The sequence below is a fragment of the Pterocles gutturalis genome, unplaced genomic scaffold (genome assembly GCF_000699245.1).
Source record: "Pterocles gutturalis isolate BGI_N339 unplaced genomic scaffold, ASM69924v1 scaffold17390, whole genome shotgun sequence".
Taxonomy (NCBI): domain Eukaryota; kingdom Metazoa; phylum Chordata; class Aves; order Pterocliformes; family Pteroclidae; genus Pterocles; species Pterocles gutturalis.
In genome coordinates, this window is record NW_010138594.1 from 30,544 (window position 1) to 58,212 (window position 27,669).

At 40.8% G+C, this 27,669-nt stretch overlaps 1 protein-coding gene across 1 annotated transcript; it reads left to right on the top strand.

Moving 5' to 3' along the window:
* Positions 1-503: 503 nt before the first annotated feature.
* BMPER (BMP binding endothelial regulator) lies at positions 504-27,669 on the top strand (the record flags this gene model as incomplete). Its single annotated transcript, XM_010083057.1, has 7 exons — positions 504-597; positions 3,931-4,040; positions 4,673-4,813; positions 7,059-7,163; positions 12,619-12,664; positions 21,210-21,539; positions 27,329-27,669. Coding segments are annotated over 7 exons (1,167 nt in total), but the record flags the coding sequence as incomplete, so codon positions are not given.

The window sequence follows — 27,669 nt, forward strand, 5'->3', positions numbered from 1 at the left end:
TTTTGGCTTATTTGGTGTCTGAGGTCATGGACATAGTGGAAGAACACCTGCTCTTATCTTGCTTCAGCACTTAATCCCTGTCCCAGACAAACCTAGAAGGGCACAGCACAGGAGGTGAAGAGTAATATAAAAAATTGCTCACTAGCTTTTTAGAACATCCGGAAAGGTTCATAGGTAATGATTTTATTCGCCCTGGTTTTCTCATATCCACACCAATAAATAAGATAGAAAGACACTGCTTCTTCAACTCTTACATTCATTGCTTGAGAGAATGAAAAAAATATGAGTAATCCAAGGTCTCTGCAAGCAATATAGAAAGTGTTGAAGGACAGGTGTACACGTTCCTTGTATGCCTGATGCAAGCAGAAATTTCTGTTGGCAAATCTGGCTTTGGCTAAGGCTTTTCAAGACTTGTTACCTGTCTGTATGGGTGTGTGCACATCTACTTGCCATTTTGCCTTTTTTTATTTTTTTTTTTTTTAACTGAGCCTATTTTCCTTCAGGGTGGCAAGACGCAGTGTATCCAAGAAGTCTGCCCCATTCTCTCATGTCCCCAGCACCTCAGTCACATTCCTAAAAAAAAACCCAAATGCTTAGGTGAGTGGTTTTTTTTTTTTTTTTTTTTTTTTTTTCCATGGGAATTTTGTAAATCATACGGTATGTTTCTGTGTAGCATCTTTTATACCAGTATGTCACAATACTGGTAAATTCTGGGAGGTGTAAGGGGCAGTATTGCTCAGCAGAGTTAATAATCTACAGGTTTAAACAGGTATTCAGGGTCGGTGCATTGGGTTGTGATGGGTGGTACTGAGCAAGCAGCCACAGAAGAGTATTTAAGCATAGACCAGTTGGCTTGCTTAGAGAGACAAATCTAGAGATGTTTCCCATATCATTACATGTTTTACAAAGGCGGGAGGAAATGTTTCGTTGGAATTTGCCACAAGAAAAAGGCCTCACCCTCTCATATTTTTATTTGTGTGCATTTGCATTCTTGGTTTTGAGGAAATACAGGTCAGAGGAAACTTCTGGACTGAAATTGCATTCTTAGAAGCTGTCATCAGAGAGGTCAGGAACCCAGGAGTCTGCCTCATGGTTGCCTTCTTAAGGTGGAATCCCGGTTTCAGCCAGGAATATTTTCAGTTACATCTGTCCAACGTATTTTAAAGGAGTAAGTCAGAGGCCTCTAAGAAGGTCTAGTTCTTCAAAGAAATGCTAAGGAAGGCAGTGACTTTTGAGAGTCCTTATTTTGCTCTTACCATGTCCGCAGATCCCAGACAGCATGCGTCCCTCTGTTTCACAAACAAGGAGCACAACATCCTACCAAGTATATTAGCTTTAATTTGGTCTATGAGGTTATAACTAGGATTGGAAAATTTTCAGAGCTGATAACTCCTAGTTCTTCAACAGAAACTTTTTTTAAAAAAAAAATTTGGTCATATCTTTGCTACTAGCCAAAGTCTGGTTTCAGGTCTAGGTTAGGGGTACAGAGAGGTCTGGCCTTGGAGGCAGCAAGCCATAGAGTTCCAGCTTCTCATAATACTTAACATTTTTGCCTGCTTGAAACAAACCTGAATTTATTCATTTATTTGCTAATTGAGAAGAGCTACAGATAAATATCTGCCTGGAACATTTAACCTTAGCACCAGATCGTAATACAGTAGAGGAATGAAATGGAGAGGAGAACAGTCTAAATGCTGAGCTTCTATTTTAGCTGAGAACAGTTTTTCTTTCCTTCTGTAAGCTCTTCTTGTCCTCTCCACCCAATGCTTTTCTCAACTGAGACTTCCCCACCTTAATCTAGGCATTCAAAACCCAGCTTTAATTTTTGACTGTTTCATGGGGATTTTTCTCCAGATTCTGTTTTTCCTCTTAGAAACGTCTGTAAATGAGTTCACTAATAATAATGATTTTCATTTTATGTGGTCTTTCCTCTAAAGCATGTCATATACATGTGAATAGATAATGTCTATTCACAGGGAAAAAGTTTAAAGTTTTGGAGTGGAGGTAGAGCCAAGGAATGTATAGCACACTGCATGGCAGTCAGGAAAGAAACGTTTTCAGGGATGCTGAGGCATGGTTTTTAAAATATCATGTGGAGGACCTCCCTGCAATTGAATTCCTGATACTCAGTGTATATAGCTTGGAAAAATGTTGTGGACTCTACTGGGACATGAATTATTAGTTTAACTAGTGGTTATGAGCCAGCAAAGCCGACCATTAAGCCAATATCTTCACCACCACATCTTTTAAAGTGGTGGCTCCTTTGTCAGTGGTTTTTTTACCAACTATTTGAACTGGGTTGGCCACCCGGAATTGCGCTGGGTGGTTTTCAAGGCATGACAAGAGGGTGTGAGAGAGAACTGGACTTTTGTTCACTTGTTGACATAAGTTATGTGATTGAGGTCCTGGCCCCACATAGAGCAGCAGAAGTGTTGTTCCAGGCGGGACTATGGCTAGGCTTTGCCCATAAGTGGTGCATGGATGTAGAGCAGTTCCTTTTAGGGCTACTGAGCATCCTCAACTAATTTCATATGTCAGTCCTGCAAGGGAAATTAAGCCTTTGCAGAAAGATGCACATACAGTAAAAGGAAGGCTGGTTATGCAGGCTCAGGTTAGTCCAAGGTAGCTAATTTGCAAGAGAGAGATGTTCAGATTATGTCTAACTGAACATTAAGAAATATTTCTTAACTTCTGTTTAATAGTTATTTTAACATTAGATTTGTAAAAACTCAGAGCTAATCTGTTGGATTTTGCTGTGTGCTTATCCTTTTGTTTGCTTATATCTTAGAGGAAAACAGAACCTTTTTCTTTTAAGGTGTTCTACTTTTATTAAGAATTAATGAAAAAGGGAAGGAATTACAGTGTCCCAAGACCTGGTGTCTTGAGAGCTAAAATATTGGCCTAGTACTTAGTGGCTTCTTGTATGTACTTAGAGTGGCCATTCCCTGCCTTGGAATTGGTGCTTATTTAACGTCAGACTACAGAAATGATAAACTGGGAGACTGGCAGCCACTCATAAAAGAACTTACTAGTTGGCTGCCACCAAAAGTAAACAGGGGTAGGTATTCGAAGGCAGGAAGGTAAGTATAGTGTTTTTGTAAAGAGCTCATATTTGTGTATGGTAGTGGTCACTTCTTTAAAATAACCCACTAGGAAAGAAGCTGAGGAGTAAGAGAAGTTTGCAGAACTGCAAAGTGTGTTGCAACTTGGATCTGGAAGTGCTTGCGGGATTGCAGGACTTGAGGAAGGATTTGATATTGATTCTGCCTTCTCTGTGTAGTGCTCTAAACCTTGCCTTCCTCTCATGAAACCCAAATATTTTATGGGTTATGGAAACGACACATCTCGTGTTGCCCTCATTCTGCTCATAAGCAATGCAAATGCCTGTATTTCATGCAACCTTGTGTGGACGTGGTACACCAAGCTATCTTAATGAGACTGAACAACACCTACTTTTTTTTTGCATCAGTGTCACAGAGTTGATTTAGTTTGGCTGCTGTGAATCCCTGAGGTAGAAATGCTAAAACCAGTTAAGGCTGCTTTATTTGATAAGTTATTGCATTAAGTTAAAGACTGTTTAAACTAGTTTAAGTGTACCTACCCTAAGAGTTTGCAGTGCTTACTTTTTATTCCTTTAGCTGCACTGTGCACTTTATGATGAGGAGAAGAAAGATTTTTTCCAATATAAACAATCCATAAATCATATTTATATTCCCTCCCATGGTAGAATTGGTACAGATGAATGTGTGCTAGAAGAACAGCGAACTGTTAAAAGTATGTATTTTTTTTTTCACACCAAGATGGAAACACATAGCAAATGACACATTGCACATTAATTTGGTCTGGTGACAATAAGCCCTACTATTTTTGGTGACAATATGGCATCTTTTCAACCACATTCTGTTTCTATTACTGTTTATTTATATTCAGGACAGAGGAAAGTGTTTGACCTCCCATTTGGAAGCTGCCTCTTTCACAGCAACGTGTATGATAATGGGTCCTCGTTTATTTACGACAACTGCACAATGTGTACATGCCGGGTAAGTCCACAGTGTTTTGGGATTGTGTGCTGTGAGTTCTCTGGCTAAGCAGTAATTTGTAGGGCTGTGAAACTGTAAGCCCTGATACTGCTCTCCTTTGGTATCTTGTGTGGTCCCCAAGAATCTGAACAGCACTTGCAGTTGTGCTAGGAAAGTTTGAAGAGTTCCTGACTGCCTCAGCTGAGACACAATGCCTGTCTCTGTGTGAGGCAAAATGAAGTTACTAAGATTATGTGATCCTCTTTAAGTTTGCATTACACTGGGAGACGAGATTCTAAATGGTGAATTATCACATCTCTGCTGAAGGGCAATAGGTTTGGTTTTTTTTTTTTAATTCCTTCCACATGACTGTGGCCACTTGCACTTTTATACCTGGGCACAAAAAAAAGAAAGCATCACCAAATCAAAGATTTTGTAGGCCAGCAGAAGTACAAGCTGAGCTTTAGCTTCACAGACCATGAAAGATTCCCTTAATACAGCAAATAATTTTTATTTTCTCTGAGCTGACCTATTTAAAGCAGTTGGGCTGTAGCTTGGGTGGATGCAATGACTGAGCAAGCAGAAACATAATGGTAAGGACACACAGGAGCACAAACATCTTGGCAATGATTTAATGATTTCCTTTTACCTAGGATTCAACAGTGATATGTAAGAAGAGGTGCTTGCTTCCTGGCGAATGCAATAAAAACAAAGACCACTGCTGCAAGGAGTGTGTCTCATATATCTCTCCTGAGGAAGTGAAAGTGTGCAAGTTTGGCAATAAGATCTTCCAGGTAAAGTTTCAGGTGTGGCTCAAGAACAGATGCCACTGTAATGGCTGAAACAGCATGAGTTTACTGTAAGTAAGTATTGTGGCTTGTTTTTTAGCAGAATCCTCACCATCCCTGATGATGATGGAACAACTCAGAGGCAAAGCTTTGCAAAATGTGCCATCTACAATATTTTTTCTGAGTTTGTGTAAATTCTGTTGATGCACAGCAGTTAAAGATTAGTTCCCCCTTGATGTGACTCCGTACACAGATTCAAGCTTCTGTTTCATGACAAGTAATGCATTTTTAGTAAGAGATAGTAATGCTCTGCTTTCCCAAACACTGTTATTCATGGAGAAGATACTGTGAGTCGTATGGAGGCTTTATCTGCTGAGCCAAAGAGTCTCTTCAATAGCTGAGCCAACAGGAGCTGTGTGAAATTCACCTTAGCTGAAAGTTACTCATCTTGATTTACCACATTTCACATCTCTGCTAAGGACAGCACCCCTGACATCTTATATTGGGATGGCCATGTAATAAACGTTACCTGCTGCGCTCTCACCCAGTGTTTTAAAATCACAAGGGATTCCTTGTAGAACACTTCAGCTGTTGCCGAGACCCTGTTTGTTTCTTCAAGTGGCGCGGCTTTTTTCACACTGTGTCGGAAAAAGATTCTGTCAACTTGTGGGCCATCTGTGAATTGAGAGACACTTGAATCAGATCAAATGCTAAATCCTTTGTGAATACTTGATTTGTTCAGCCAGAATTGCTTCCCATTTATTCTGTCTTTTGTGTACATAGCTGAAGTGTTTATTCTGGAAATTACATGTGAACCTACTGTACGCTGAGACTATACTCCATCTGATTGGCACTTTCACACTGGTGCTATTGTGCTGCAGGAACAAATGCCTGCTTCTTAGGCACCCAACTAAAACATTCTGCTTCTTGTGAAGATCTTGTTATATTACTAAGTACTATATGGAGTCAGAAAAAATAGCGAGACATCGCACCCATTTCTGGCCTCGTGTGTCAAAAGGGAAATCCAGCGTTGCTCTGTTGAAGTTAGTGGTCTAACAGAGTTAGAATGGGCACAGTGAATGTGTTTTTGCAAAACAGATGTGAGACAAAAAATCAGGGTAGCTGCATGCAGTCAGCTGTGATATATTCTGGTACCTTAACAGATGCTTGGATAGCGGTCATCAGAAGCCCACAAGGACATGTGGTGCATCGGGAACACCAGGCAATTGTAGCATGGCCTGGAAACGAAAGATAGGGAAGAGACAGCCTTTGATCACACATGCTGTGCTGAATAAGTTATGCTCCTTGGCATTTCAGATTTAGTCTGTTTTTCTCTCTGGTCAGAACATCATGTTGAGGTGGGCACGTAATTGTTCACAGCTGTCTGGTTGGACTGCCTGTTCCTGTCAGGTCTATCCTCACCCTTCCTTCACAGCAGCCCCATAAACAGAAAACAGACACATTTTGGCTCTAAGTGGGCTAGCACAAGACGGTAAGTGGGTGAGACAATGTTTTAGGAACTGCTGTTGGCAAATGCATCACGATGTAAAAAGGAGCCAGGGCAGTTCCACAAGCAATCCTTCCCAAGTAAGTGGGGACAAGACCATGAGGCATATTTTGCTCTGCACCTAATACTTTAAGAGCCATACGTGGATTGTCTTACCTGCTCTGCATTTGAGAAGTTCAGCACCGTATCTTCTAAACATTTTCAGATGTTTAGCAGATCAAGTGTCTGTGAAAGTGCTGTAAGTAATCTAAATTAGAATTCATTATTCAACTGTTCCTGCCCTAAGTCAAAAATGATGCTGCATCTGGGAATAAATTCACTCTATGCTGACATCTTAATCCAGTACTTTCATGTGCAACAACTTAAAGACATCACTCAACCCAATGAATCAGGTTTTTCTAATTATGTTAGCTTAAATGAAAATTGGTGGTAGGTGTGATCACATCTCAGATACTGGAGAGAAAACAGTGCACGTAGTCAGGACACTGATGAAAATGCAAATGTGATGTGGTCAGTCATGGAAAAATTAATTTCTGACCTGGAGGGCCAAATGGAAGAAAACTCTGCTGAATTTGATCTTTGTCTTTAATCTGACTGTCCGTGGACAGACACCTCAAAATAATTTAGACTAAACAATGACACAATGCCAACAGGGAAAGTCATCCTTTCTTGTGCAACGATACATTGCTGAAATAGCTTCTTGTTGCCACCCCAGCTGATACTATATCATGTTCCCTTTTGCAGGATGGAGAGATGTGGTCCTCTGTGAACTGCACCATCTGTGCTTGTGTGAAAGGCAAGACAGAGTGTCGCAAGAAACAGTGCATTCCAGTCAGCAGCTGTCCTCATGTGAGTTTTTTAAAAGAACAGAGCTTTCTTCTCTTTTTTTTTCTCCACTGTTATCTTTTCCAGTGATTCTTGGAAGTTTGTGCATGGCAGTGGGGCACGCAGATTGGAAAGAAGGGATCCTCTGGCATATTAGTTTAGGCTGGCGTTCCCCAAGTGTGCTATTGCTACCCTGAATATGGGCTTCCCACCACTGTCCTTGCTCTGGAGACTCTGTGCTCCTTTTCTTCTCCTCCCTTTATGTTTCTCTGTCCCAGGTATCTGCACTGGAACATCCTTCAGATATATTTAATAGCTTGATAGAGCAGTGAGATTACTATGTTAATATTTTGAGAGCATGCATATTGTTAAGGCAAGCCACAGGAGGTGATTGTACTTGCATTTTTCAGTGCATAAGAGGCTTAATACTTGGTTGAAAAATGCAAATTAGACAAAGCAAAGCAAATTATTTCAATCAAGCCATGCTGCTTTCTCTAAGGTTGCAGCCTGAGTATTTTCTTATTTGAAAGTCTGAACTGAACCCAAAGAGTGGTGTAATTGTAACTTTCCTTAATTGCTTGAAAAAATAGCATTACTTGAAACCTAAAGTCAGCCTTTGTTTCTTGGGTTTCTGTCACTGACAAATTATTTTGTTTTAATGGCTCCAGCTTTCAGAAGAGGGAGCTCTAAATAGCACCTTATGTAGGGGCAGATCTTTGAACAGAACTGCAGGAGAGAGAGCCAAGTCGTTAGTATTACACCTTCTCAGTGTTTCCTTCTCCATCCTGGAAGCTAGTAGGGAAAATATGAGTCACAGGCACCTAAGTAGAAAATTTTAAATGACAAACTCTACTTTGTAAAATTTTATACGTGTGAACTTCTGACAGCCAGAAGTGGTGGTAGAATACAGAGCCTGTACCTTGGTGCTCCCTGTTCTGCCGGGCCAGCGGGCTGCAAGAGTGATGCCTGCATCCTCAGAAGAGGGGACCTCCTTTTCCTGTCCCTCTGGCACTCGTTGCAGAGGGCAATTCTCCAGCCAACAGGCATCAGTGTGAGATATTGCATACATCTTAGGAAGTATGAACAAATGGAGCTGCTCTTCTGGGAACCTGATGTGGCTCACAGCAATCAGGTTTGTTCAGGCCAATCACAGTCTAAGCAGGAGGAAGGAGCTTGGACCCTTCAGGTCTCTTCAAAGTCTTTGTTGGCTGAGAACCTGGCACAAACTGCATCTCATTTATATTTTACCTGTGCTGATGTATTTCAAATGTTTGAGATGCTTTTGAGATCAAATAAATAATATGGCTGAATAGAAATCTTAAGTGAAATACAGCACTTCAGCAGTACCCAGGTATAAATTTGAGCATTGAGATGATCAGCTGAAGTGGCTTCTAAAATGAAGATAGTGGTGGGTAAAAAATCACCATCCGCAGTCCTGTGGCAGCATAACTGACTGATGAACTCATTCAGTGCTGTTACGTGATCTGCTCTAACGTTAACATGAAGTCCTAAACTGCCCTAGACCTCCGAGTTGAGTCCTCAGACAAGGTCCAGTTCCTTAGGGCTGAAAAGACCAGTTTTGTTACCCTGCAGCACCATTCCTTCCAGTACCTAACCAGTCAGCCTGCTCCCTGCCTTAAAATGATGTCTACAGCAAGCTGCACACAAACCCACCCTCCTCCACAGGTACACATTACATTTCTGCTCTTCCAAGCTAAACTGGAAGGCCAAGTAGGAGAAAGAATGTAAACTCTAGAGTGAGATTTATTTTCCTATTAAAGTGGGTACTGAGTAATTTTAAAGCAAATGATGTATGCTGATGGATTTAAATCTTTTACTTTTCATGTGTGCTCCACTCTTTTTGGTGAGATATTCTGTCACAATTCTATAAACACGAATTAAACACACCACATTATTCCAGATAAATGTATATCAGTGATTCTGATACTGAAAGTCTGGATACAATGCATAGAGTTACGCAGTTGTCTCCACAAAATGTAGGGGTCTGAACTCCATTTGTTTTCCTCCCTTCACAATATTTCTGGTGGTAAGGAATCTCTACTGACTATTGAAGACTGCTGTGGAATAAAATGCTGTTTAGTGTCCCTTAGGGTGTCAAGCCACATAAAATGTTATCTCATTAAAACTGTGTTATGATATACATGACTGAGTGTGAAAGGACTGAAGATTCACAAGGAACTTACAATGTTATTCCTTGACTTAAATGCTTTACCATGCAGTCTTAATACTCTTTGCATGATGTTGTGGGGGTTTTTTTGTGATAGAATATTATTTAATTTATCAACGTAGACTTTGGCCAATTATTCCTTGAAAGGATGGGTTTCAAAGTGGTAATTCTGCAGAAATTTACAATAATGTGTGACCATTCCTGTTATTCGATGTGTTGGTCACAGGCTGACATATTTTCGAAGACTGCTTCTGCCATTTATTTAATTTTCTTCATAGGACTAGGCACATTTTCCAGTTTCTTTTTTTTCTTTTCTTTTCGGAGCATTTAATCCTGTATCAGTAATTACAGGAAGTGTCGTTCTTAGCTTCTTTTCCTCTGCAGCAGAGGCAATACATCTCGCAAATCCAATCCCTCCTGTCATATTTATAGTCAAATCAGTCCTCCTTGGCCTTCTAGTGAGCCTTGTGGCTTGTGGTTTCTGTTTTTTGCTTTCTGACTGCTGATTCCACATAGATATTCCCTCTGTCATTTACCTGGAGTGTCAGCCGGCAAGGTGCAGTACGCGCTGGCCCCCATCCAGCCAAACTATGAAGCATGTGTCCAGTCAAAAAAAAATAGGCCCTTCATGTGTGCTTCAACTTAAACACGTGCTTAAATACTTTATAGAAAGAGAGTAATCTCAACAGCTGGCAAGACTGCGTTTGAGAGATCCTTTAGACCTTTTCTTACATAATTTGCTGTTTGCTTGCCCTACCCATGCTTCAGCTTCTTTCTTGCCTTGTGCCATCTCCTTTACGATTACCCATCCTTCCTTGCTTCCTCTCCTTACGCTTTTGCGTTCCCCACTAACAATGTAAATGTGGTAAGTGGTTATGGACTTACCTCTTTTTGTACTGCTAGAGGAGAACCTGGTGAATTTTACAGCGTACAGCCTTTTCTGAGTTCCAAGGCTGTGCAAAAGTCAATAGAATTAAATTCACGGCATGTGAAGACATTTGCAGAGTTCTATTCTGTGGGTAAATTTTGAACCCGTGAACTTCAAGTGAGTTGCAAATTTATTCGGAACACGTTCTCCCATCTCTAGCACAGACTGCATTTAATGTTATACACATCTGTTATTATTACAAACAAAAAGTTGCTGTTTTTACTTCAGTGCCAAATGAGGCACAAAAAAACAACAGCTGTTGCTATTGCACAACCAAACAACCCCCTTCCCCCCTGCAATTAGTCTTGCCTTGGAAAAAAAAAAAAAAGAAAATAAAAACCTCAGACATAAAATTGAAAACCTCATAAAAAAGAAGAAAAAAATCCCAGAAAATAAATAGACTCAAATGTGGTCTGCTTATAAATATTCATAGGGAAAAATGGGATCACATCACTTAGCCCACTCCTAAGGGAACCCTCAATGCTAACGAACTCTTGCAGCACATGTTAGCAATAATGGGTTTCCTTATTCTACAAGACAAAAACAGGATCTCAGGCCAACATGGTGGCTCAAGTAACCAGCCTCAGCAGGCTGCCTTGGAGATTCCAATTTCACTTGAATTCTTGCCACTTCCAGCTCGGCTGATGATTTCAAACTCTTTTATGGAAGCGGAGAGGTAAGGCTGTGCAGGGCCGCATGTGGCATTCAGCTGCACATCTTCCATTCATACAAATAAGTGTTACAGTTTTAACGGTTCCTCTTTTAAGGGGTTTTGTCCTAGCAGGTGCTTGTTAGGTCTCCCTGTTGCAGCCTTGTCCTCAGCTATTCTCTTTGCTCTGGGGCCTGGTGGTCACACAAACATCCAAGCATTGCCCACACTGCCAGTGAAACTCTGACCCGGCCCTTTTCTCAAGTCCAGATGTGCCTCAAGTCTGTTCACATGCAGTTGCACATTCAAAGACAATCTTCCACTGAACTTTTATGCCCTGAGGATGATGAGCCCAAGAGCACTCGTGACCAAGCCGTCACCAAGCTCTCATTGTCCAAGCTTGGCAGCACTGGAAGCAGAAGGCAAGGCAGACAGCAATAGGGCTTACTGTGTCCACCTCCCTCCTCTCTCCATAGACCTGCTACCTGTTTCTTGTCTGTTTTCATGAGCTTTTCTTGCACTGTTGAGGATATTGAGTGGGCAGAATAGTACAGCTCTACTCTCTCTTGCTGTTCACTCATTGCTTACCTGCTTGGTAGGGAACAGGAGCAGTAGTCCCACAAAGGGGACTTTCTCTGTGTTCAACTACTGTTGGAGCAAAGGGTCAGTGCTGCGGAGCAGTGCAGCTCCATGTGCTTCTTCCTTCTGTGTATGGGAATGCGGGTGAGCTCCAAAATTACCATACATTGGAACTAGGTGATCTTTAAGGTCCTTTCCAACCCTAACCATTCTATGATTCTATGATTCTGTAAGTTCTGTTATAACCTATGCCAGTTTTTGCTTGGAAAAACACATTGTTCAGTCTGTAATTTTCCAGGCTTATCCTCTAGCTTGATGATTAGCTGTATGGAATTTAAGTAGAATCAGATAGAACATCTTTTAATTCACTGAAGACTGAAAAGGACCATGAATGGATGCATACAGAGGCATGCCTTCTGCTTCTAGCCAGCCTTGTATAAGACACAACCATACATGAAATTGCCCTGGGCAGGGTGGTAATAAAGACTTGAACCTTTTGTCCATATTAGTATGACTAGACTAAATTGCTTGCTTTTCGATGTTGCACATCCTTGGATGCATGCCCATTTACTTCACTGGGGAGATTGGTCCGTGACTGGTAATACAATTTGGTGAGAGATACCAGAAGATTTAGCCATGAAAGAAATCTGGCTGAATTAGATCTCTAATGGTGACTCCTTCCTTCCTTCCTTAATTTTTGTAGGAAAAAGGAATCATTTGGGGAGAGTGTGGGGGTGGGCGTGGAACAGATTTCCCCTGTGTGGCAACTAAAAGGGTGTGCATAGGAAATGCATTGTATATGTTTTGGGAGGTTGGGGAAAAGGTAGCAATCTTGTTAACCCAATGACTGGTCTGCTTTAGATATCCGTGAATACATGAGTCCAAAATTCTCTCACACTCCCTCTAAAGAGAAAAATGGTAACAGAGAACCCCCTTTTAGTATTTCATTTCTTATAAGACTGCCAGGAAGCTCTTTGAATAGTTCTGTCTGTTTTTAGCACCTGATACTTGAAGCTGTAACCAGGGCATTGAGTTCAAACACAACTTGAACTATTTTCAAAGGCTTCTTACAACATAACACAGTCATTGCTCCAAAACCTCTTTCATTAAATCAGCCTGTCTTTCTCCCAATTAGGGTAAAATCCTGAACAGAAAAGGATGCTGTCCTATTTGCACTGAAAGTAAGTTCTTTCTTCACATTCTTTAAATTATTTTTTATTCTTTCAGAGAAAATAAAGATAGTAGAAGTATGTTTGCTTTTCTGCCTTCTTTTTAGAGGTGGCTAAAGGGCTGGTGATTATTGCTGGCCATGGATTTTGCTTCCTATAAATCTGTAAATTTAAAATACAATGCCTGGGTATTTTATTTTTTTTTTTTTTTCCAAATGAGACTACTTTTGTCAAATCTGAGGTGCTGCTTTTTGAAATATATAGTTGGCCTGTGAAATTTGTAGGTTATAAAATATGCAAATTATTAGAGTTGTAACTTCTAGGACTGGGTAAGTTTTATATCTATAAATAACAGCCCAGCTATACGTGTGTATGGTCCAACACCTTTGCAGATGATTTGTGAGAGTTAAAAAAAAGGTGTGCAGAAATCTGAGACATGGTCTGGGGCAGCAGTGGAAAGTACAATGGAAAGCTATCCTTCTGTCTGTGATCTTTAGCTCAACCATCACCTTTTTATCCCTTAACTCTTTACTTCAGGAATGATCTTATGATGTGACTTGTGTTCTCTCCTAGTCAGCAAAGCACTTACACAAATACTTATCTTTAAGCTTGTCCTATTTAAGTCAACAGGGGGACCTGTCTTCACTGAAGTTAACAGGATGCAATTACATGTTTCCTTCAGGATACATTTAAGTGTTTTACCAAATAGGGACAGACTGCTAAAATGGGGTTTTATGACTTACAGAAAGGCTTCTGAAAGAAGGAACAGGTTTTTAAGGAGAGTGTTGCCTATTCTTTTGTCTGAAATCAAATCGGTTTTGCTGATCAACTAAATTCTGGGTGCTCTTGGACTGCACAAACTCCATACGCTAAATACCTGTTTTTCCACTCTGCAGCTCAATTATTTTGAAATGTGTAACTTGCGATAAAATAAATCTAGTTTGCAAGTCTTCGGTATCAAATTAAATGCAAGGGGTAACCTCAGAAACACTTGAAATAATACTGAGCAGAGGGAGAAATGAAAGAGGATTCAACTGACGAGCAGTTGGTTTCATGTTAGCTCAGTTTCAAGGGAGCAGAAATTTGCATAAACCTCTGCTTGAAAATGACAGGTTATTAGTGTCATAAATTTATCGATCTCTATCTTGCCTCTGTTCTTATATTTCAGTCTCATGTGTTCTTTTGTGACATGGAAGAGGGAGGAAAATAAAGGGGCCAGCCATTCCCTCAAAGAATTAGAGACTCTCTACTGTAAAAATTTTTTAAAAAGACACGTGAGGCTGTGAGGCTTGTTGCACTGTCCCGCAGTGGCATGCTCCTCTGTTGCACATGAAACAGAGGCGTCCCTTTTTTTGGAGAGGTGTCTCACTATAGTATTTGGAGGAGAGATGATGCTGAGCTGATTCTAAGCTTTTATGATGAAAGGTTGTTCCCAGTTTTTATCAGGTAATGTAATCAAAGAGCTTCAATACCCATTGTCATACAGCAGTGGTGGTCATTAGTGTTTTAACAGTTGCTGTTTGCAGGGAACTAATTCCACCTTTGCACCAGAAGTGCTGTAAATCTCATCACAACATAAGACAGGCAAGGCAAAATCATAAGGATTTCAGTGATGATCGCTACCTCAGACAGCGATTAGAAACTTTGCTAATTCTGCCAGTTTCTGTTGAGATAAGCTGTATGTGCACAGCCCTTTCCCTCACCCACTCACTCATGTTCATTCTCTCTCTATGTATTAACACACCAGACATTTCTGGCGGTCCAGCAGATATTAATTTTCCAAAGTAAAAACAACATAGGAGGTACAAGAACATACTGTACACAGGAGAGCTTTGAGTGCAGTTTAAATGCAGCCAATTTCTATGAAGTGGGTCAAAACCAGTCACGTTGTTAAAGGAATACTTTAAACTGAAAAAAAAAATCAAAGGATTATTTTTCAAAGCAGTTTGTTGCAGAGAGAGAGAGAGTACCTCGTCTCCTAAAGGGCTGGAGCGTCTCTTTTGTCTACTGTTGCTGGAGTTAACTACGGTTAGTTTTGGCATGTTGCTGTTTAAGCTCCATGGCTGGTGTACAGTTATCACTAATTAAACACAGTGGTCACACTAGTGGAAAATTCAACAGTTGAGTTTACCCTGCTGTAAAAATGTAATGAAATGTACTCTTTTGGGCTTGATTTAGAAAAATCACCTCTGACGTCAATTCCATAAATTAGTAATCCTATGTTAGACCAAGGTCATTTTCATATTAAAAAAAGAAAACACTAAACCTGAGTTCAAATAACATGAACAGACTACTCTCAACTCCAGACAAAGATGGGAGTTTGCAGGGGAGGTTAAGTCTTTGTTCTCGACCAAGAAGAATTGATTGCCCTTGCCAAAATTTCAACATGCAGTTGTGAAAGCTTCCTATTGTAACCATGTAGGTGTATTTTAATCATGCTCAATAATCCTAACACAGTCTTACCAAGTCATTGTGAGGCTTTATGGATGAAGTTTTATCCAAGTGGACTGCAATCATCTAGGCCTAGCATTAGACATGATTAACTTTGCAGTAAAGATCTCTTTTGGGTCAGAAAATTTCATTCATCACAAATCATTCTGTAGCTTTTTTTAATTGACAAAATGACCAGCAGAGCTAAACCAAACTCAAGGGCATTTGGACCCAGCCTTAGGAGTAAAAGGAGTACTTGCACCTGCTCCTGCATCCTTTTAATGTATTCTTATAGAAATGTTGAAAAAAAGTGCTGACTCTTCAAAGAAAAAAAAAAAAAAAAAAAAGGAGTGGAAGAAAATAAGAAAAAGGTGGGGTGATGCATTGTAGGTACCTGGGAGAGAAGGGAGTGGGACTAAAGGACCTGGTCCTGATTCTTGTGTTATTTCCTTGCTATGGAGAAACGTATCAACAAAAAGCCTGCAATTGTTTATTCATACTGGAATGCTGTTCGTGGTTTACTTCCTCAGCCGTTTTGGTCTACTGTATAAATATGTATTTGGACAAATTGGAATAGCTATTTTATTTATGAAATAGACCATAAAGGCTCCTGTGGATTTTTTGACACCACACCTTGTAATGTGTATTATATCAAACTGCACTGTGCAGCAGTTACAAGGAAAGTACTCTATTGCTATGCATTTTTTACAGAAAAGCTAATGAAATTCTATTATGCGTGCTCTGTAGCTAGTTTTCAAAAGTTAATAATGTGTTCTGTTTGATTTAGGGCTTCATTCAGCATATGGGCTAATTGCATTCAAAGTTTCATTTTATTTTTAAAAAGCTGAGATCTTTTTGAATTATAGATGTGCAACCAGAACACCCTTAACTGGTAAACTTGTATTTTTTCCTTCCTCTCCTTACTTAGAAAGTGTCCAAACCGATTTTAGTTATAATTTAAAGTGTATTTTTCTTGGCCACTCTTAACTAGCTACAAGCCCAGAAGAGTGTGACCAGACATCTGGACATCTTGGACTTCAATTGACTGCTCTGATCTCTTGAAAAAATAAAACAAGCTATTCCATGAGCACCAGAGCTAACAGAGCCTGGTTTCCTATGGATTTGTGTCCCATTTCCTTTCTATCCCAACAAATAATAAACCCAGCTAGAGACAATATATCCTGTCGCTCTTCTGGAGCTACAAGTGTGCTAGTTGCCCAGCCAAGATGTTCAGGCTCTCTGGCTGGTCAGGATATGTGCGCTGACTGTCTGTCTGGCCTCCACCAAGCAGTATATATATCTCGCCTTTCTAGAAAGGCGAAATGCTGTCTGGGAGGGTGGGGGCATTGGGTGGAAGGCAGAAAGGTACTTTTTTGGTAACCACTCATTTCAATAAGTGGTTCTTAACCTTTACTCAGCACACTACTTACTAGAAATGAGTTGTCTTTAGGACTTTTATCCCTCCATATTGGCCAAAACAGGACATGATTTCATAACCTTTATTTTTTTTTCCTTATGAGAGTATGTTAAATCTCAGGGAATGCTAAACTGTTCTTTTCCTTGCTGTTGCTTTTTCAGCTTCAGTTTTTTGTACAGATAAATGTGTTTTCCCAAATGGTGCTCCTTGCCCAGGGTTACCTTCCCCATTGCCTTTTGTAAGGAAAGTCACTATTGCATTTGAACTGCATGATTTGCAAATGCAAGGAAAGCATGCCAGGAGTTCTATAGTATTCACTTTAGCACCTAAATACTATTATTATTAGTTTGCAAGTAAGCTGTAGAGCCTGAGGTGGGAGCTGAGCAAACTGCATGAATCACACATGTAGTTTAAGACTGTCAAATGTAAAAGTGTAGAAGTCCACGTTTAGTTGCTTAAAAAACAAATGTGAAACCTGCTGAGCTCCAAGAAGCTTTTACAAAAGCCAGAAGTTTTGAATACTGATTTGGGAGCCTAAATGCAGGATTTCCAAAAGAGGTTTAGAGGTGTTTGCAGCCAGCTCCCAATAATTTTTAGTCAGACTTGAGCGCCTAAGGCGCTTTGAAAATCCCAGCCTCCTGGTGCCCTCCTTGGAAAAATCGGTGTTTTCAGGGGCAGAGAGGGAATGAGTACATTTGCCTTCATATGCATGTGTAGATGAGCAAAAAAAGTAATCAAAGATCATGAATGCCAGGTTCAAAACAAGCAAGAGGCAGTGGTTTTTCATGCGCTTTGCCCAAGGATGCTGTAGATGCTAAAAGCATTTTTGGGTTCAAGGGGAGACTAGACAAATTCACGGAAAAGAAGTCTATCAAAGGTTACTAAATAAAGAGAAACGATGTCTAGCTCAGAAAGTCCCTAAGCTGAAAATAGTTGCAGGCTGTCAGAGTTTTAAAGGGAATTATCGTATATAATTGCCATTTTCTCTCTCTACTCTAGGCAGCTTATAGAGACAAGGAGTATCTGTAACAAGCTGGGAACAATTTACTGTAGGAAAAAAGGGAAAGATCTTCACCTGTGACCCTATGCCTTGTTAGCACAAGCTAGCAAAATTCATACTCCAGGATTGGGGAACGTAGCTTTGGTGATGCAGCATCACCTTTACATCCGTTATGTCCCAACAGAGCAGCAAGTCACACAGGATCCTAACTAGAGAACTGGTGCTTCCAATAGATTTCAAAACCAGCCAAGCAGAAAGACTGGTTTGATTCGGAAGGGAAAAAAAAAAGAAGCAAACCATAAAGCATGATGTGATTGAAACTCTCCCAAAAGGAAATAAACAACAATACAAAACCTAAAAATGGCAGGAACTCTTTTAATGTTGCCTATCTTTTGCAGTCTTGTTACACCCAGTATTTAGTGTTTATTTCTAGGCCAACGAGTTATTCTTACTGGCAGTGCCTGAGTTATCGCACACACTCTTGCAGGGTGTGGATTTTTTTTTTTTTTTAAGCCCCAAAATTTTAGCAAATCTTTGAAGAATGTTTTACACAGTGATATCAGAGAATCAATTATCCAGGCTGTTTTAAGGTAGATTTTTCCCTCCCCCATTTCCTTGGTTATTAAAGAAAACAGAGAAATTTGGATCAGGCATTCAGCTATCCAGTCCAAAATACATTCTTTTTTATTTTAACTGCACTGCATCAAGTTGACATATGACATGACACTATGTAACATAACATAAAACAACATTACTCTGCATAACACATTAGAAATTAAAAATAAATATTTCCTTTGGATCCCATTGGTACTGTCAATTTTACTTGCACATCTCTAAATTATGTTTGTCCCTTTCATGTCTTGCCTCTTAGCTACTTAGGTGAAGAACCAGCCTCCCCCTCCAGATACGTTAGTTAATAACATGTATAACATGTCCATGTTCTTGGCCTCTAGAAATGCAGACAAAGACCAATTCTCTCCTTTGAAATCTTCACTAATGTTTGGTCTGATCTTTTTGTTGATCGTTTCCTGGTTTTCATCAAAGTTGTCATTATGTTTTAAAAAAAAATTAAAGCCTGAAAACATAAAATAGAATTTGAGCAGGCAATAAAATGTATCTTAATATTCATCATGCAGATAAAGTCAGTTGGTCTCCATATAAATTCTATGGATTTTTTTTACCATTGGAAAAATTGCGTTATAGTTAACAACTATATGGTTCCTGCCAATTTATGCAGAACACTTAATCTTTTCATGGATGGTTATCGATATCCTCATTGGTATCAATGAGGAAAATAAGACTGACAGAAATGCAAGTTTTTAAAAACACTCTCTTATCTAAGTGTCTCGGTTTTCAGGCTCTGCTTTAAATTCCTTCGGGCCTGATTTCCAGAGGTGTTGATCAGATGTGGTTCATTTTGACTTCTAATGGAGCTGTCGACGTCATGTCCTTGAGAAATCAAAATTTCAGTCCCTAGTTGCCAGACATAGTAAAGAGGCATCATAATGATGCTAAGACTAGTTACTGGCTTAGCTCAAGAAGCATGCGTGTAGGAAGTTAGGGGTGAAGTCCAAATCTCCCAGGTCCTAGCTCTGTGATGGCACTGCACCATGTGCTCAGGGAGACCGAGGTTAGAATTTAGGAAGACTTTACTTGCAGTAAGGACAGCTGAGTGCTGCAACAGATTGCTGGAGGTGGCGGTGGAGTTGCTGTTACTACTGCTCTTTAAGAGCAGGTTAGATAAACATCTATCAGGAATAACATAAGTACAGGTGATCCTGCATTAGAGTTGGACAAGGAAAGGTAATGTTTCCTGGGGTCCCCTTCAGCCCCATTTTCTGTGTCTCCATGTACGTATACTTAGACACTCATTAACTACAGCTAGAAAAATGCCAGAAACATTCTAGCTGCTTTAGCATACCACTCTGCCTAGGCTGAAAAACTCTTCTGGGAAAGGTGTATTGCTTAGTCAGAGCTGCGTTGCACTCCATTGAAGAAATTCCCTGCCTCTTCTCCATAACATCCATGTTTCCTTCATTTTTGTAGGTTTGAATCTGCCTTTTGTTAGCTGCCTTTTCAGGCGAGCCATTGTTAGTTGGATATTTTTTTTTTTTAAGTGAATAAATTGCATTGCCTGTTACTCTCCCTTCCTGTGTTGGGTTTTGGTTGGTTGGGGTTTTTTTTGTTCTTTTGGGTTTTTTTGTTGGTTTTTTTTTTTTTTTTTTGATTGATGCTGTTCACAGCTCTCTGATTGCTAAGTCCAAATTTGTTACTGCACCAAGACCACCCCCCCAAAATAGGCATCATCTTTCAAAAGCAGCCTCAGCCCACAGCACTAGCAGCGGGCATTTCTCTGCCTTGAGGCTCCTTCTTCCAGGAACAGCAGCAAGGAGATGTGGTTAGGACCTATTGTTATACCAGAAGGCTGCAATGCAAATAAATTTGCTGCTCTCTTTGATTGCAAGGCAATTCAGTCAATTGCTGGGTAACTGCGGGGTAACTCAGCAGCATTGACATGAGCGTGGAAACGTTCTGCCTTGAGCAGCGGCTTCTCTGACCAGTGTATGGCTGAAAACATCAATAAGAAATCTCCCTCCATTTGTAATGATGCAAACGATTGGTAGAGATACCATGCCCTTAGGTAGTCATTGCATCATGTTAGTCATGGACTATTGACGTTGAGTTGGTAGCCTGATAACAATAACTACTACAAGTCAGTTGTGTATAAACAACATATATAATAGCTTGTAACACTGGATAAAGATGCTGGTTCTAGAGATAATTTGGGAAAAAAAACCATAAATATACTTAGTTTATAATTGTACAGTATTTATAAATGTGTCTATGTAAAATACGGCCAAAACCAGGTCCTGCTAAAGTGGTCTGATGGCTTTTAATTTCAGGGGATCACCCTCGCCTAACTCAGGACTTTAAAATTAGCTTCAAAAATATATATGTGATGATGTTTTGAATTCTCTTTCAGTTAGTGAATTAGGATTTGCTCCTACAACACAACTGAAGGGTGGAAGCTCCTCACAGGGGAATTTAACTGTCAGAGGAATGCCCGTGGCCTTAGATACTTGTTTGTGCTCCCAGAGCTGGCAGCAGAGAGACAGACTCCTCCAGAGAGTAATTCCTCTTGTATTAAAAGAGATGTCTAAGACTGGTGAGGTGAAAGACTTTCTAGTCACGTCTGTTTCTCACTGTCAGTGAGAGGGAGAAAGGATGAATTGCTTAGAATTAGGCATTTCATGTTTGGAAAGCTGCAGCTGGGTAGGAAGGCTCCCATCACACATCTCCAGAGATATGTGGGCTCTGCAAGTCCAGGGCTCTGCCTACTCTGAGATTATGTGTTTTCTGGAAATTAAATAATTTGAAAAATTTCATAGGTATTGCAATAACCTAAACTGTTCAGGTGGTACATTGTGTTTAAGGGACAAATAGATAGGTTGGAAGATGTCTTTAGTTCCTAGCTACAGATTAGCCTTCCTATGCTGCCCCAAGAAATAGTTGGCTTTTGGTTCCCACCTGCTTTGGGAAAGACTTCTACTAAAGCCATGAAGCCTCTGCTTTTCAAAAATACATGTTCTTAGTGGGTGTCAGCCAAATCTGACAGATTAGGTGTGAACAGCATCGTCTAGGTTCTTAACTGCTTTTGTCAGACTTGGATTGATCCTGATATGGCGCTTTTGTTTCTCACTCACCTGCAGAGCCTGGAGTTTGCACTGTATTTGGAGACCCTCACTACAACACTTTTGACGGACGGACATTTAACTTTCAGGGAACATGTCAGTACGTTTTGACGAAAGACTGCTCCTCCTCTGACTCGCCCTTCCAGGTGCTGGTAAAAAACGATGCCCGTCGGACCCGTTCTTTCTCCTGGACAAAGTCAGTGGACCTTGTGTTGGGCAGAAGCACTATCAGCCTCCAGCAGCACCTCAACGTGAAGTGGAATGGGACCCGCATCTCACTACCTTGTGAGACACCACAATTTCAGATCGATTTGGATGGTTATTTGCTGAAAGTGACAACCAAAGCAGGTAGGGCTGTGTGTGTTTGTGTTCTCCCTGAAGGACTTCTCCAGTGCAACATGAACAGCAGTCAGTAAAAAAGCATGACAGCAGTAATTAATGTAGTCAAAACTCTTTAGAGACTTAAAGAACCCAAAGTTCTTTCAAAATCCCTGCAGCCCACAAGCAGAGGTCCCAGCTATGAGTCTGAAGTCTTTGCAGAGCATTTGCTAAGCTGTTCCATTATGCAGCTGACAATTAACTGCCTGCATAGACAAATGTGCCATGATTTTCACTTCCAGTAACTTAAGAGTGGATTATGCAGGGTCATTGATACTTATAGATAAGAGCAAAGAGATGAGTTCTTAAACATGACATTTATTTTTTTTCCAGTTGCAGCAACATTATAAGTCAGCAATTATATAAAATCATAGTTACTAATGGCTTGAATGAGTATAAGCTGTCAAATTATGGAAACATTTCTCTGGGGCTACCCAGCAAATCCTTTTTTAAAAACCAAGGCCTAATTTGGTCTTCAGTGCCATCTTCTCAGGGTTGCTCTGTGCTCGAGTAAGAGTTTGTCCGCGAGGAACAGAGTCCACAGCACTAGAAGCAAAAGGAAATCAGAAACTTTAGAGAATCTGGTACCTTATTTGTAGAAAGAGGAAGGCAAGATAGCAGACTCTCAGGTCTTCTGAGTCCTAGAAAATAATATTAATTGTCAAAATGCTAAACCAGAGGACTTAACGTTGGTTTTGATAAACTGTTCTGAAGCTATAGTATCCTTGCATAGATAAATCCTGAGGGGAAGTTTAAAACTTTCTCATTAGCATGTGTTAGGTACTACTTTAGTCCTTAGGGATTTCACTTACACAGTGAAGTACTGTTTCAGTGAGAATACTATTTACTGTTAATTCAATTAAATGCCATGTGAAGGCAGTGAAACCAATCTTTCTTATGAAGCGCTATGGTCACAGGCGGGATGCATGGTCATACAGATTATCTAGCATCATTTTTTTTCCAAGGCGGAAAACTAGCACCCACTGTTGAGCTGAGAATTTCTCCACCTGTTCATATAGCCCCTGGAAATGTAAGTCTGCATAATGTGGATCCCAGCTCTGGGGCTCATTCTTCCAAGTGGCAATGCAGATTTTTGTGGCTGTCTGTAAAATGCACACAAGTTGACCATTATTCACAACTTCTAATTAAAAGCATCTTGAGAGTTTCTCTTGCAGCCAGCTGAAGGCTCTGAATTCTGGCAGTGTGGATTTCATTAGCCAACCACAGGCCAAGGAAAGGTTTTCAATCGAAGATGAATGACAGCTAATCCTGCTGCTATTCCATTTGTCTCTGGTGCAAGCCTAATAAATGACTACACACATCCTTGTCCATGTGTTGGCAGGGGGAGTGCAAACATGGCATATGACAACATACCAAACAGTGTGTAATCACTGCAAATTATAGCCTAAATAATTCCTCCCCTTAACGGAGCAGGATCAGGTTTCTCTTGCTGAATGCAGTGCCATGGGCCAAGTCCTCCTTTCCTCAGCACGTAAGGGCTGGAAAGCAGCAGAACGGCATGGCTCCATTTTGCTGGGAGAGGACAAGAAGCAGAGAGGCTGTAGAGAAGAGGAATGTGCTGAGTAGAACTGGTTTAAAGACAAACTCCTTGTTCCACAGGAAATTTCGAGTGCTAGGGAGCAAAAATTGCAGAATTTTCTCTGTTTCAGAACAAAACATGGATTTTTAAAAAAATATATGCTTTCCCAGTGTAGGGTGAAAAAAAGAGGGGAGGGTGGAAATAATGAAAAATAAGCAAAACCACTGCTCTATAAGAAAAATTCAAAGAAAAATTGGGCTGGGAAGTGCAGGGTCTGGTGCTTACAGCTCAGCCAGCATTCCCACGGCTTTTGATTTTCCTTTTGCAGAGCTGGGAGCTGAGCCCTGTATAAAATAGGGGAGCCCAAAGCTTCAGGAAGCTTTGTGGTCCCTGGCTACAGGGCAATCTGCATGGCAGGGCTGTCCTAGAGTTGCATACCTTGAGAGTCCAGGCTTCCAGGCAGCCCACCAGGCGAGCTGGCAGGAAACCAGCTTGGAGCCTGTGCTGTGTTGGAAGTTCATTGAATCCGATATGTCTCCCTGAAGCATTTCAGTTCTGATGAATTGGCATTTTCCAGTGAAAACCTGTTTTGTTGCTAAATTCCTCACCAGCTGTAAGCCCTGGATCCCATGCAGCAGCAATTCTGGCACCCTGCACTTGCAGGTACTTTGTCATGAGTGTGGTTGGGATGGTGTTGAGTCCTTCTCTACAGTTTGCATGTTAAGACCAGAGAGCAGAGGGTCACAGAGCTGATGTTACTTATCTGTCCCTCTAGTGCAGAAGCATTTTTTTTTTGTTCTTGTTGCTTCTGTGATGATCTTTTACACAAAGATGCTTTGCTGAGATTTTCTGTACCACGTTGTCACTCAATTCTGTAGAGAAGAGTGGTCTGGCAGTTCTGGAGGGTGCCTTTACCGTGAAAAATCACGCAGAACAGTTGATGGGTGTTCCCAGCATGGGGAGCCCAGTGTGTGATGTGCATAAATCCAGAAGGTTTTTTTTTTCTTAAATGCAGTGGAGCACATAGTGTGCCAAGTTAAGAAATCAAATAACAAATTCATTAAGCATCCTTCAAAGAAAGGGCAAAATTGGAAAGCCCTAAAAAAGTAACTCAGAGAATATTCCTTTTCTGCATATCCCCAGATGGGACAGATGCTGCATCCTTTGGCTTCACATCTCTTGGATTCTTGTCCTTGTCCAAATGAATGGGAAACTCATCCATTTGGGGGGAGGGGGAGGAAAGGGGGTTATACACACCAAGAAACTCTTCCAAACAATTTCTGTCTGCCGAGGAGACCATTTCAAACACCGCTCCATAGCATAATCCCATCTGTCACGTCTCTTGTTGGTTTACAGAAACCAACTGAATTTTCTTCTTGTGAACAAACAAAAAGGCACACACTGCACAGTGCAATCAGGGTCTGACAAAATGATCATGCGTGTAGCAGTACATACCCTTCCTTGTTACCCCAAAAGGGATAAACTCTGTTATGGACAGAAACCTTTGGGCTGTTCATCAAAGCGAGAAATTACCCTTCCATCTAAGCAATTACAGCAGAATATAGTGTAATTAAACAATACCTAGCTAGAAGAAAGTACAGCCTTTTGTGGTAGTTAAACTGTGAGTCTCTTGAATCGAATCCAGTAATCAAAGCAGGAATCTCTAGATTTAATTTATAATAATTTTATGTTATTGTCTGCATACCTGGAATTCATAGAGCAACATGTAACAAGTAGATTAACCTAACTCTTACAAAGGACACACAAATATTCTGGATAATTTTGAAGTTCACCTTTTGTAATGAATGTGAGTGGTTCCACTGAAGGTCAGTAAGTCTTGGCTTGAGAAAAAAAGTTGTAAAGGGAAAATTAAGAGAGAATAATTAGCCAGTCTTTTGTGATTTTGCTTGAAGTCCGCAGCTTCTGAGGGAGCTTGTTTGGGGAAGAAGTTGAACAGTGCCTTAAAAACTGGAGTTATTTTCTCAAAAGAACTGTCTGGGAATTTGGACCTTGATGCTTCAAGCTTTGAGAAAGTTTATATGATTCTCAAGTCTGAAGAAATCTTAGTTTATAAGTTAATGGCAAGGTTTTTCTAAATGCCAGCACGGCAGTATTAATCTGGTGTCTGCAAATCAAGCTGTGTTTTGTTTTGTTTTGTTCAGCATTGTCAGAAGCAAAGACAGCTGGAATTTGAATTTATCCAGCAATGATAATGTATGAAGCAGCTTAAAAAGCAGCTTTCCTCCTTGCCACTGTGCTGGCCTCGTTAACAGTTGTAGTCTTGCACAATTTCCCAGTTGGCTGGGTGCAAAGTGCCGCTGGAGGAGGACACAGTGGCCCTGTCCATGCTGGCTGTATTAGAAATATGAAACTGCTTTCTGGCATCGTCAGCTCAGGACCTGTTTGTGCTATCATTGCTAACCTATAGTGATAAGAAAACACGACACAAGAGACTGTAGTGACTGGTGATGCAGAATTATTGGCACAACCTTGCTGGGTAAATTGTTCCCCAAACTCTTGGTGACACGGCGTAAACCACATGAGCGCCAGGACAGTATGTACCAATGACAAAGCACCCTTTATAAATTATTGCCATAATCTGAGCCTCACCCTGTTCCTCTGCAGCACGGGTAGGAATTGTCATAGGAGACAATGGGATGTGTTGCTAAACGAAGGGTTCCAGCTTTGAACTGAGTCACTGGTATGTTAATTACTTACATGAGGACAGGGCAGGATTTGGATCATAGAGTGACAAGCACTGATTTACAAGAGGAAAGGGTGGTGCTAAGCCAGCCCACACAGCAAATGTAGAAAGCTGGAGCAAAGCCCTGGTCCTACACCGCAGAGTGATGCTGTTGGTATTCTTGGCCAGGCAGGGAGAAGAGGGTAAAATGTAGATTAGCCTGTTTAAAAGCAGCCTCCTGGGTTTATCCTTAACTAACTGCTGCACACAGGTACTTTATGGGAATAAATAAATGTCATCAGAATGATTTGTGGTCTTCAGATGCAGGGTTACTGCAGAGATGTGAAGTAGCAGCATTCATCAGACATTGGAAATAATTAAAAGAAAGGCCAATTTTGGGTAGAAGTTAAGCAGCAGTGATTCTTGGTGTTGTTTTTATCCCATATGATACCAAAATTGCTTTCCTTTATGCAATACATACTTATTCCTCAAAGGATGGAATTAATTTAATTTGCAATCACCCAGGTGAAAACTAAGAATTTAATCTCTACCTGATCTCTGGGCCCTCTAGACCATCGCTGGAAACAGAAAGGCATTTGAAAAGTAGTTTATTCCCCCTGCATTAGACACCCATGTTGTGACCCAGAGCTGCCTATTTCTCTCCATCAAAGAGAGGGCCCAAACAACTGACTTGAGATAGACACCTAGCTTTTAGATGGGTACAGACAGATAAAATGGATTCAAACCCTGATTTTGAAGTGCAAAACCTTACTGCAAAACAGATCGTAGCAGAGCACTTACATCCCAGCCACTCGATGAAGGTTAGATGTTTGCCGTCATTCCTCGGTGTTGCTGACTTATGAAGATAACTTCAGAAGGCTGGTAATTAACACCTTTTGAAGGAACAGTTTGAATCCAGTTCAAAATGCCTTCTTAAAGCAGTTTTACACATCTGACATCTCTTTGTAGCCATCTCTTTACCCGCACAAAATAAGGCACTTGTATTGGAACAGTTTTATTCACCCAAATGAGTGCTCAGAGTCAGGTCTGCAGGCAAGAAAAGGGTGTTTTTTGTAAGGTGGTCACTGGTGGAATCTTGTGGGGCATGGACACCTTTATATGCCCATGACCTGTGCAATGGGTGACAATGGCTGAAATTCTGGGCCTCCTGTGAAATCAGCTCGAAATTTGCCCTAGCAAATTCAATTTGCAAAATTTTGCAAGAGCCCTCTTTTGATGTTGAGAGTAGTTCTGCTATGGCTCCAGATTTTTTAGGATAACCCCATTCATTAGTAAGGAGGAACAAAAATAAACAGGGACGGGCATGAATGTATTGTAATTGACTGTGATTTAAGAAACACTACACTTGCCAGAGGCACTTCTAGGAGGTATATAGAAATCTAACGACATTACCAGAAAGAAGCCAAAGGCTTTGTTTAGGTTCCCCTGAAGACTGTTTCACAAACGTAAGGCGCATTCTGTTATCCTCAATTTCTTCTTTTTTGTGTGCGTGTTTTTGTCTCATCTCTTTATTAGGTTTGGAAATCTCCTGGGATGGAGACAGTTTTGTGGAAGTCATGGCTGCGCCGCACCTGAAAGGCAAACTCTGCGGTCTGTGTGGCAATTACAATGGGCACAAGCGAGATGACCTAATTGGAGGGGACGGGAATTTTAAGTTTGACGTGGATGACTTTGCCGAATCCTGGCGCGTGGAATCCAATGAATTCTGCAGCCGCCTGCAGAGAAAACCTGTGCCTGAGCTCTGTCATGGGACGGTCAGGGTGAAACTCCGAGCTCACCGGGAATGCCAGAAACTCAAAGCGTGGGAGTTTCAGAGCTGTCATTCAACGGTGGATTACACCACATTTTATCGGTAA